This window comes from Leucoraja erinacea, chromosome 24 (assembly GCF_028641065.1).
Source record: "Leucoraja erinacea ecotype New England chromosome 24, Leri_hhj_1, whole genome shotgun sequence".
Lineage (NCBI taxonomy): Eukaryota > Metazoa > Chordata > Chondrichthyes > Rajiformes > Rajidae > Leucoraja > Leucoraja erinaceus.
The window spans coordinates 22901399-22914022 of record NC_073400.1 but is presented as its reverse complement, the minus strand read 5'-3'; the positions used below and the strand labels follow the sequence as shown (position 1 = coordinate 22914022).

Below are 12624 nucleotides of genomic sequence, written 5' to 3'. Positions count from 1 at the left end.
AATTTAACATTTATACCAAGCCAATGAACCTACAAACCTGAACATCTTTGCAGTATGGGAGGAAATCGAAAATCTCAGAGAAAACTCACACAGGTCACAGGTAGAACATACAAACTCCATACAGACAGCACCTGTAGTCAGGATTGAACTCAGGTCTTTGGCGCTGTTAGGCAGTAGCTCTACCACTACTCCACCCAATTTTAATGATATTTGATGCACTTTCGCTCGTCTATATTTTAATGTTTTAACCTATTGTGTCTTTGTGGAGGTATTCTCTATTCACGACAGTACTGAGGCATTTATCGAGAGTATTTGCTTTTGAGCTGTCTCTGCAACAGAGAGTTACGAGAATGAATGCAAATAGATAACTCCCGTTATCCTGCAAAACCAAAGATCAGTTATTGTTTTCCGTTCAGTCAGTTTATTTGCATACAAGGAATATAAAGCAAATAGGTGGGTCTTGTTAAAATCAGGATAACAAGAAAAACTTGCCACTGGCTCAGTTAGTCTCTGTATCAGTCAGTCCTAAACCAATAAAGTCTCAGGATTACTGGGCCAGCCAATACTGCCTGAGCTCACCGTAAACAGGGCAACAGTCAGAAAAAATGGGCAGAGTTATGGCAATCAAGGATAGAAAAACATGAATCCATGCGCATGTGTGTACACACGTGCACGAGAGAGATTATGCGCATGTGCACAATGTTCCGTACTGGCCGCCTCGCCAACAGCCCGTCTCATCCATTATGTTTTTATTATTTTAAGTATGTCTTAAATGTGTTTTAATGTTTCTTGGTATGTTTCTTGGCATGGTATGTTATAATTGTGGGGATGGCGGGGGGGGGGGGGGGGGGGGGGGGGGGGGGGAGGGGAGAAAATCAGGGAAAGCTTTTTTCAGCCACTTACCTCGACTTACCACTTATCTGGGTGGAAAGATACATCTAAACTGTTAGGTGAAACACTTTTTATGGTTATGAACTTCAGTCAGCCACGAGGGCCAGAGAATTATGCAGTACAGAAACGGGCCAACTTGTCCATGACGAACAAGGTGTTCGTCAGAGCTAATCCCATTTGCCTGTATTCGGCCCTTATTCCACTGAACCTGTTAAGACATTTTTCCATTGTGGCTTACATAGTTGATGACATCAACGTATATGGCAAACACTTGTGTCCCACTGACAGAAACTAAATCAAATATCACAAACTACAACATTGACTGTTCACTCAGATTAAAACATACAAATCAAAGACTTCCTATTCGGACATTGATTTTGTTTTCACTGACACCCCACACCTTTCCAACCACCCAATCACGGTGTCAATTTATTACCTTTGTGAAGACAAACAGAACTGACAAAAATTTTTGTAAGGTTTTCATGATCAGATTTTCATGATCTGGGAGTCACTGGCGAGGCCAGTGTTTGTTGCCAATCCTTAATTGAGAATGATGGAGAGCCAACTTCTTGAAACTGCCACAGTCTTTCTGGTGAAGGTTACTCCCTCAGTCCTGTTGTGTAGGGCGACCAAGACTTATCATTATGTGCTGGATGCTGTATCCCACAGTCCCTACATTGCTGCGAAGGTGGCATGATCGTAGGCAAGTTGTGTGCTGCATTCAACCCTTTGTTGAATCCATCAAGCTGGACAAGAGCATAAGAGGGGTGACATTGCCAGGCAGTGGGGAAACTCAGATCAAAACTCCCCAGTAGACGGACAGCTTTGTGTCTTCTGCTCGGATCCACAGTTGGTCCGCAGATTGATCAGCATCTGTGACGAATTTAAATTGGCATTGCAAGCCAGAATAAACCGCATAAAAAGCAAGGTCATGCTCTCGGGAACTGCTAGATTGTTCTTCCGTTCTCTGCACCATCAGGTGTGACTACCTGAAGCTGCTGGGAATGTGGTTCAGAGAGGCCGCAGCTTGCAACTAAAATTGGTTGGAGCGGATAGCCGAGGCAAAATTGGGACCGTGGAAGCAGCACACCCTATCGATAACTGGAAAAAATTAGGTCATCGAGTGCAAGGGGTCTCAGATTTGAGAGTTCTGGCCAGTCCCCCACTCCTTTGCCTGGACGTTTCCAGTTTACCTGGGGATCAAAGATGGAGCAAGTTCGAGGGGTCACAATGCACAAGTCCGCAGACAAAGGGGGGGGGGGGGGGGGGGGGGGGGGCAGAGGTGTACACAAAGTTGCCCTCATCCCGACAGCCACCTTTGTGTGTTGCTGCATCTGGCCTCGTGTAGTGCTAAAGCATGTTGGCACCAAGTGTCATTACCAGTTGAAGTTTTACCTGCCGCTGGTGTTCTGGAGGATGGGTTGGCCCCGATGCTATACAATGCGCCAGTCAGCTGGACATTGCATGATTCTCCGAGCAGTTTGTCTAGCAAAATGTCTCATAATCAGAGCTCACCAATAAAGGCAATAAAGTTGAGCAAAAAAAATGATGTGCAGTATGCCGGAGTAACTCAGCAGTCTCTGGAAGACCAGACAGACTGTCTGGCTGCCAGAGAATTCAGAATCAGAATCAGAATCGTTTATTGTCATTTGAACATAAGTTCAAATGAAATTGTGCTTCTGCAGTCATCATCAAAAAAAAACAAAAAACATCCATCACAGTGAATCTCCAAACACCTCCTCACTGTGATGGAGGGCAAAGTCTTATCTCTTCCCTGTTCTCTGTGCCCATTCCTCTCCGTCAGTCAAGCAGCCAAACTGCTGCATCGAGTCGATTGCGGCTCCTGATGTTAGATGTTAGAGCCCTCCCGGCGGGCGATGGTAAGTCCCGCGGCCGTTTAAGCTGTGCCGGGCGATGTAAGGCTCCGCTCCGGGTCGATTTAGACCCCTCAATTCGGGCGGGCGATGTTTGCCGTTGTGGGAGGTCCGAAAAGCGGTCTCCCACCAGGGACCCGCGAGCTCCCGATGTTACCGTCCACAGGGCCTGCAGCCGAAGCCGCCGAGCTCCGAAGTCGTGTCGCAGCCGCGAGCCACCACAGCGCTCCGCACTACGAAGTCGGCCAGCTCCGCAGGCTCCGCGACTGGAGCCCCAGGTTGAGGCCACCGGCTCCACGATGTTAGGCCCAACGACAACAGCAACGGAGACTCGACAAGGAAAAAGTCGGGTCCCCATACAGGGAAGAGATTAAAACATTTCTCCTGCCCCCACATATACACAGCTAAAAATAATATAAAAACAAAAAACCAAGACATCCACTTAACAGGACAAAAAGCAAAAAAAAGACAGACGGACTGCAGAGGCCACTGCCGACAGGCGCCGCCATCTTGTTAGCTCTTTAATATCGCTAACAACCGTTTCCAAATGACACAGTGTAAATCAGAGAGTGGCTGTGCATTTAGCTGCATTCAGAGAATGCACAGGTCTCCTTCTACCGTCTTAAGTGCGAGAAAAATCACAACTGCAATTCCTTAAAGTGAGGATAACCCATATCCCTTTACTTTTCTTTTGATAAAATTCAGTTTGGCGTTAGGGCAAGATCACCCAGCTTTATAGTGCAGCAAAGAGCTGGGTGAAATCCAATTTGAATGAGTGATCAAAGGCATGGATGTGAAACAAAAATGCAATCTCATCTACACAAGAGGAGCAAAGGGGGTGCTCTGAAAACCTCAGAGCCAGCTGTTTAATTACCATTTAATAATATTCAACAGCATCAGGTATAAAACAGCACAAAACTGGGAGCAGAGCACCAGAAGCAGGCCGAAGATAGACACAAAAAGCTGAAGTAATTCAACGGATCAGGCACAACTATATTCAGAAGCAGGCCATTCAATTATATCATGGCAAGACCAGTTTGCAAAAAGAATCAGTCAATTCCCTGAATCCCTCGGAAAATGTGCTTCTGATCCAACCAGCAAAACAAAGAGTGCCCATTCAACAAGTTGCAGATGAAGAGCTGTGTCAAAAAACAGCAGCAGCACAAGAGTCTATTCGAAGTCCATTAATGCCAGATTTTAAGAGCCTTCAAACAAAATTGCTGAGCAATCCACATTATTACTCCCTCCTAATAAGGGAACTCTTAAATCACCAAGTTTACCCTGGATATCAGTAGCTACTAAAATTGAGTCATTAGCATTGGAAAGTACAGTGGATTTCATAAACCAGTACTGGAAAGAGAGTAGAAATTTATGAGTATGTTGCCAGGACATGAGGGGTGAGCGAAAGGGAGAGGTTGAGCAGACTTGGACATTATTCCATGCAATTCAGGAAGCTGAGAGGTGATCTTATAGAGGTATATAAAATCATGAGTGGAATAGATAGGGTGAATGCACAGAGTCTTTCACCAAGTGTAGGGGTATCAAAAACAAGAGGACATATGTTTAAGGTGAGATGGGCAAGAATTAATACGAACCTTAGGGACAACTTTTTCAGTCAGAGTGGTGAATATATAGAATGAGCTGCCAGAGAAGGTAGTTGAGGCAGATACAATACATTTAAAAGAAACTTGGGACAGTTTCATGGCTAGGAAAGGTTTAGAGGGTTATGTCAAACACGGGAAAATGCGACTAGTTTAGATTAGATGTGGCATCTTGGTTGCTATGTAGGAGTTGGGCCAAATGGCCCATTTCCTTGCTGTATGACTCTATGAAGTTGTAAGGAGCATTATCATTCTTAATTATGTAAAGTTCTCAAACATTCCCCTTTAAAGACTTAAGAGTGCCATGTTTAGGCCTGTATTCCAATGCTGTACAGGAAGGACTGGCTGTCAGAGTTGCCACCCGTGGCAAAGGTTTAACTGAAGCTCCATACTCACCTCAAATGTGAAGTAAAAAATCTCGTTATATCGTCAAAGAACAGGGCAGTTTTTTCTGGTGGACTGGCCAATATTTATTCCTCACCGACATTGGAATCAGATTATTTGGCCATTATGTTACTGTTTGGGGGCTTGCTAATTGCAATTTGGATATTTTGATTTCTGCATTACACTGATTATTCTAAAGGAGGTCGAGAAACGTCACCTATTCTTTCGCTCCATAGATGCTGCCTCACCCGCTGAGTTTCTCTAGCATTTTTGTCTACCTTCTGCATTATACAATGACTTCAGCTCAAAACAGTTTGGCTGTTAAATGCTCGAGGTATCCCGCACTTCAGAAATGCAGCATTTAAAAATCACTCGGAGGGTTACGTCAAGCACAGATGTTATTTTTCATTCTGGAGTGGAATAGGAGAAACGTTCCAATGATTGATCAAAGTAATGATTAGCTAACGACTCATCAGCATCGCTCTGCTGTTCTGTAAATTGCATTGATGGGTTGAAGGTTTTCCTACCATTGCACATGCCATCATTCTGATAATTCAACACAAAGTGTCCCCACTATAAGTGTTATCCCAAACAGAAGCATCATGACTCACAAATCTCTACACAAATTGGTTTCAACATTTTCCATATAACCCATCCTCTCATTTAAACCTGGATCTTAAACAGAACAAAAAAAAACATATATTTTGTAGTCTGGCATCCTCAAATAACCATGTTTTATTTGCTTTTCAGTAAAATTAAGAGAAGGTCATTCACTCCTTTGGGCCAGCATAACATTCAATCAGATCGTGGCTGTTCTCCTGTTCAACCCCATTCACCTGAATTGGTTTCATATCCCAGTAATGTCTCCCGACAAAAACTATTCATCTCAATTCTGAAAGCCCCATTTATGTGCAATCAAAATCATCGGGAGCTACCTCCTCATTTCCACTACATGTCGAAAAATATCCTCCCCGATTTTGTTCCTGGTTGTGCAGGCTCTTACACAAAGATTCCATATCTCGATCTTGATTTCCCTACAGAGGAAACTTTGAAGAAGATATTTTAGTGTCACTGCTCAGGGGACCTGCTCAGCTTCATTTGAGATGGCAGGCAAGAGATATGCTGAACCACATGGCAAGTAACGTGCCACGTTTGCTGGAATCACAAAACCCTAATCTTGTGTGCATAAAATATGCATTCGGCTCAATGTTGCATGAGAAATGCAAATGCTAAGGTGTAATTTGCTGTCATGGTAGGAGAGGTTTCTCTTGACTAGGAAGTGGCACTTTAATACTGAATGGCATTAATCTGCTTTTGGGTGACTGAAGGGAGGTGGCAGTACATGCCTACAACTGATAACGGAGCACTATGGTGTCAGAGGGACACAGACTGAGAGCAGGGGTTTTTCTGGTTGGCATTCTTTCCCTTGTGCCCACATCCCAGAAAAGAGAAAAGGGAGTTGCCTAGCTGGGGGATAACTTGGGAAGGAATGAAATAGCTTCAACAAGACCAGACCATGTGGCCTGGATAAGGACAGACAATTGTATTGATACACAGGAGACCTTCTATAAGGACAGCCACTTGTATTGTTACTCAGGATGCCTTCTATTGGTGAAGCACTTAAGCCACACAAAAAAAATTGCAACAGTAATGATCATTATTTGCATAAGAGTTCTGATGATTTCTGCAAAACAGTGAGTATTATGGATCACATTCAGCAACTGGGCTTCAAATAGAATGTTATCATGCAGCACATGAAAACACTGCATTATGCAACAGAATTTCCAGGTCATTGTGCCTATACCTGACTGATTTTTCTTAGCATTCAAACATTTCCTTCAGGCCCTTTCTCACTACTCATCTTCCCAATTCACAGATATGCAAACTCTGTAGTTTATCATTATTGGGGTGTTCATAAATCTCCAGGGATATGTGTTTGTGTTGGCTGATAACCCCATTAGAGCTTAAATTGTCTGTTTTTACAATACAGTAGGTTAAATGTTTAGTAGGATTATCGCCAAGATATTAAAAGTTGGCCTGCATCATGTTAATGGTGAAGAGGGAAGAACTACATTTATTTTGCCTATATTCTTCAAAACTTCAGTGAAAAAGTGCAATCTCTTTCTTTAATATATCCCACCTGAATCTGTCACTTAATGTTCAGGGCGCTGCATAGTGATTAAAAGCTGCTCCTGGGAAGTGGCAACGATTAAAAACTAAGAGATTAATTCTCAATGAAAGCGATTCCACTTCCAGATATTTTGCTGTGGAACAACCATTGAGGTATTTCTAAACCGTAATCATTGTGGTGATATAAGAAACGCAACAGCAGTTTACACACAAGTAGACCCTACAGATTGCTATGCCATAATGACCTGATCATCAGCCCTTATCCCAGTTACTCAGGTCCTGGTTTGCTATCCCTAACTTGAATAGGAAGGAGAACAGCATTAAATATTCTGTGCGTATCAAAACAAACAGTGGTATTGATCTGAAAGACTGACCATAAAAGGCATCTCTGGGTCCTGTGGCCCAAATTAGGAGGATGACAGGGATCAGTAAGTCCTCCAAAAAGACAGGAAATCCCATGATTGTTAATAACAAGTGTAAATGTACTGTCGCTATCCTCCAGCATAATTTGTTATACATTTCTGCAGTTCAGTGTCTGAAAATGAACCCGTCAAACACTTTAGGAGGTTTAACTGATAAAAGCCACACCTGAATGCAAGTAGTTACTCTTCATGAATTAACATACAAGAAATGTTACGTAATTGTAAACAACTAAGTAGCCCAGATCCAGGTGCAAGGTGGAATCTTGACAAAGAAAACCAGCCTACCAGAAAGTCAGCACCTCTTCTTGGCACTCACTAGCTAACTACCCTTTAGATCATCAATCCATCGCATGGTTCAGTCTAGAATTCTGCCAGTACCATTCGTAAATGCTCGGGTCACAAATTTAATAGGTCCAGGTTACATTGGGACAATGCTGCAATAATAAAAGGTCATTACAGGAGCTCAGAGACCTGTAGCCAACTGCAACTGGTAGCCAACAAATAACCAGCAAGGGGGGACGGGGGGGGGGGGGAGGGGGGGGGGGGGAGGGGGGTGGGGGGGGGGATTGTAGAGATGGGAACCGGTTATTGACAAATGACTGTCGGTAGGAATGTTCTGTGAACTGGAACAGACTCAGTGGGCCAAATGGCCTCCTTCCGCTCATATGATGCAAATAAATATGAGATATCGAGATCCCTTATCCCAAGGCAGTCTTTTAAGGTACATATCACGCAAGGCTAAAACAAATGAAGGTCACTAATGATGGAGCCGAGATACACAAAAAAGACAAATATATTTCCACATGCCAGAATTGTAGATAAAGGAAGAATTCCTTGCAAACAGCACTACGTGCAGGTCTAACCTGAGCGCCCCATCGACTGAGATCTTGATGACATGGCGTTGCTGACTGGTCACGGAGGAGTCTGCCTGACAGGATGGGCAAGCGGAACTTAAAAGGGATACAACATAAAACTGTTTCCACAACCCTATTCCATATGCTTGCAAACACGCCACGCAGTTGCACAAAGTAAGCCCACAGAGTATAATCGTGCTACTTTTTTTGTTTACCTCGTGTTAGCACCGTGTAAGTGGGAAAACCCTCTCATTTTCTCCAAACTACACAGCGTTCTTCGTGAAGTTTCTCCGTTCCTGCAACATTTATTTCGGGCAATCTATCAATTCTCTCGCTTTCTTCGGAGACAGTGTCAAGAATATGTATGAACTTCAATTTTGTTTTAAATATTTTAAACCAACCACAGTGATCAGATTTTAAAACGATGCGCGTAACAATGTGAAAACTAAACACAAAGTTGTGGATTTCTTCCTTTGTGATAACAGAAAATAAAGACCAAATAGGCGCCCGCTCACGATACCTTCACCATTCTTGTGTAGCTCTCTTATCGCCTCGTCTCTCCCACCGGGGAACGTCTTGTCCTCTGATCGGCGGTAACGATGATACCCCAATGGCACCGACCCTCTCGACTGCTCCACGATTCCTGGCTCAACGCTGCCGACGTGGCGCTCCGCCCCTACAGCACAACCGGACGTGGCGTCAAGTAAAAAACCTGCCAAAAAAACAAGGTTAATTGTTGCCGCACAGCTGTGAGTGTCAGGAGGGGTAACTTTGTGAAACGGAGCCATCTGCAGATCAACCCGTCGTGCCAACCCATTGTTTAAACATGCAAAGGTTCCCAGTGTATATATTATGTTGCAAGAGCTAACCTAATTGACTTGCGCCGTTCTTCATAAGGAATGCTGCAAGAGGTTCCACATTCATTCCGCTCTTCTGCAAATATCGATATGCACCGGGGACTTACGAGAAACATTTTTTTCCCGGGTGTCCAATTTCAGTGTAATAGCCTACAGGAGGTGGCCTGCAAATACTGACATCCCCATGAATCCTTCCTCTCAATGTATTAATATGCGCCTTGCACAGTGTGCAGGGGTCAAGAATGGAATGAAGATTTCGTGAAAAAGGAGGTGAATTAGATGGGTGTAGCGGTTCTAACAGTTTGAGGAGTCCATTGATGTGAGAGTTGAATGGGCTCCAATATTACATTAATAGCTGAAGAAAAGCTTACACCACCTTCTTCATCAATACCATCTGATCCACCACAGTATCATGGAAAATATGTCAAATTCATGGCTGACGCAAAGGAGACAAGAGACAAATGAACCCAAAGTGCTGGGGTGACTCAGTGGGTCAAGCAGCATCCCTGGAAAACATGGATAGGTGTTGTTTTCTGTTGAGAACCTTCTTCAGACTGGAGATGCAAGAGACTGCAGATGCTGGAGTCTGTCTTCAGCCTGCTCCTCTGCCAGAGTAAGATCACATGCAAAATGGAAGAATAGCACCTCATATTCCACGACAACCCAAGTACATCAGGGTGAGTTGGGAGTGAGAAATTGCGAGAGACCAAGCCTGAGGGAGCGTAGCGATCGATTGGGGGGGGGGGGGGGGGGGAGGGGTAGGGTGTGGAAGGAGGGTTACAGAGCTTTGCATTTTTCAGCTTGAAATTGTGCAATCTGGTGCATACTGTAGCGAGTATTTTAACTTACACTTGAATGCAGTATTTATGCTTTAAATTGGATTAGCTTTGAATAAGGTTAGGTTAAATTACATTCCTAATTACATTCCACAGTAGAAACATAGAAACATAGAAATTAGGTGCAGGAGTAGGCCATTCGGCCCTTCGAGCCTGCAACGCCATTCAATATGATCATGGCTGATCATCCAACTCAGTATCCCGTACCTGCCTTCTCTCCATACCCTCTGATCCCCTTAGCCACAAGGGCCACATCTAACTCCCTCTTAAATATAGCCAATGAACTGGCCTCGACTACCCTCTGCGGCAGAGAGTTCCAGAGATTCACTACTCTCTGTGTGAAAAAAGTTCTTCTCATCTTGGTTTTAAAAGGATTTCCCCCTTATCCTTAAGCTGTGACCCCTTGTCCTGGACTTCCCCAACATCGGGAGCAATCTTCCTGCATCTAGCCTGTCCAACCCCTTAAGAATTTTGTAAGTTTCTATAAGATCCCCTCTCAATCTCCTAAATTCTAGAGAGTATAAACCAAGTCTATCCAGTCTTTCTTCATAAGACAGTCCTGACATCCCAGGAATCAGTCTGGTGAACCTTCTCTGCACTCCCTCTATGGCAATAATGTCCTTCCTCAGATTTGGAGACCAAACCTGTATGCAATACTCCAGGTGTGGTCTCACCAAGACCCTGTACAACTGCAGTAGACCCTCCCTGCTCCTATACTCAAATCCTTTTGCTATGAAAGCTAACATACCATTCGCTTTCTTCACTGAGCCAGGCTCTGATCAACAGGTGCAGCACATGAATGATCTTAGTATATTCATGTATGGAAATCAGATTATAATCAAACACTTGGCCCATGTTGACCAACCTGGGTCTCACTACACACTACACACCTGGTACCACTCCTGACCCTGACTCCAGTTGCATACCTTCTCTCATTCCTGACCCTGAGTCCAGCCTGACACCTGCCCCCCTATTCTACACTGATCATAGCTGCTTACCTGCTTAGGTTCCCAGTGCTGAACACGCCCATTGTCCCAGCTTTGACTGCACACCTAGTACTATTCCAGACCTTGACTCTGGATGCACACTTACCCTTGCTCCTAGCCCCTCTGCACTGACAATATATCTGGCCCACACATAAAGCCCCATATCTGACCCCCTGGACTTAACCTATTACGTTCAAGTCCATAGGTGCTTATCTAATGCAGTAATCTTTTATGGGGCACTTCACAGACCAAATTTTGTATAACAAAATTTGCTACATCCATTGGCTTCCTTTTTATCTAACATGCTAGTTACTTTGTCAAAGAAGTCATCAATTGGTTGAACACAATTTCTCATCCATAAAATAATACTCACTCAGCTGTATAAGTATTCTGTTACAATTTCCTTCATTTTCCTAACAAACTGTCCTGGTCATTTCCACCCCCAATATTTTCAGTATTTTGCTGTCTTCCTCGCAGCTGGGACTTTTCCGAAATGCAAAGTCCAATAACTATATACTTAAGCAATATTATTCTATTAAATGTGATCTTGAGAGTACATAATATTTTCTGTGGTATTCATAACACAACAATGATAAAAAGATGTTCAAGAAGGAACTGCAGATGCTGGAAGATCGAAGGTACACAAAAATGCTGGAGAAACTCAGCGGGTGCAGCAGCATCTATGGAGCGAAGGAAATAGGCGACGTTTCGGGCCAAAACCCTTCTTCAGACTGATGGGGGGCGGGAGGGGGGAGAAGGAAGGAAAAAGGGAGGAGGAGGAGCCCGAGGGCGGGGGGATGGGAGGAGACAGCTCGAGGGTTAAGGATGGGAAGGAGACAGCAAGGGCAACAAAATTGGGAGAATTCAATGTTCATGCCATCCGGACGCAAGCAACCCAGGCGGAATATGGAGGTGCTGTTCTTCCAGTTTCCGGTGTTGCTCACTCTGGCAATGGAGGAGACCCAGGACAGAGTTGGGAATGGGACGGGGAGTTGAAGTGCAGAGCCACCGGGAGTTCAGGTAGGTTATTGCGGACTGAGCGGAGGTGTTTGGCAAAACGATTGCCCAACCGCCGATTAGTCTCCCCGATGTAAATCAGCTGACATCTAGAGCAGCGGATGCAGTAGATGAGGTTGGAGGAGATACAGGTGAACCTTTGTCGCATCTGGAACGACTGCTTGGGTCCTTGAAGCCACGTTGGAGGTGGCGGAAATGGCGGAGGATTATTTGTTGTACAACAACAAACAAATAATCCTCCGCCATTTCCAACTTGACCCCACCACTCGCCACATCTTCCCATCTCCCCCTATGTCTGCCTTCCGCAAAGACCGCTCCCTCCGCAACTCCCTTGTCAATTCTTCCCTTCCCTCCCGTACCACCCCCTCCCCGTTGTTGCAACCGCAAGAAATGCAACATCTGTCCCTTCACCTCCCCCCTCGACTCCATTCAAGGACCCAAGCAGTCGTTCCAGGTGCGACAAAGGTTCACCTGTATCTCCTCCAACCTCATCTACTGCATCCGCTGCTCTAGATGGAACCTTCACGTGGTCCCACTAAAATCAAACTGCTGCATGAGTCACAGTGCCATCTCACAGATGTATAATCACAATGGATCTCATTTACATATGCCATCACAATGGGACAGGTGTGGGAGATTGCAACCTTCACGTGGTCCCACTAAAATCAAACTGCTGCATGAGTCACAGTGCCATCTCACAGATGTACAATCACAATGGATCTCATTTACATATGATATCACAATGGGACAGGGGTCGGAGATATCTCTCCCT

The 12624-nt window shown here is 44.6% G+C and overlaps 1 protein-coding gene across 2 annotated transcripts in view; it reads right to left on the bottom strand.

The window, feature by feature from the left end:
- The window catches only part of LOC129708789 (transmembrane protein 263-like), a 29368-nt gene extending 20495 nt beyond the window's left edge, over positions 1 to 8873 (bottom strand). Inside the window, exons 1-2 of one of the 2 annotated variants that reach the window (XM_055654759.1) lie at positions 8677 to 8873; positions 8372 to 8452 (exon numbers count right to left, since the gene is read on the bottom strand). Coding sequence is in view for 1 of the 2 variants with exons in the window: in XM_055654758.1 (XP_055510733.1) it covers positions 8677 to 8685 (9 nt within the window). In the remaining variant the exon portion in view is untranslated. The remainder of the gene's footprint in view (positions 1 to 8371; positions 8453 to 8676) is intronic. The other variant, XM_055654758.1, reaches the window with a different exon arrangement.
- Positions 8874 to 12624: the final 3751 nt, after the last annotated feature.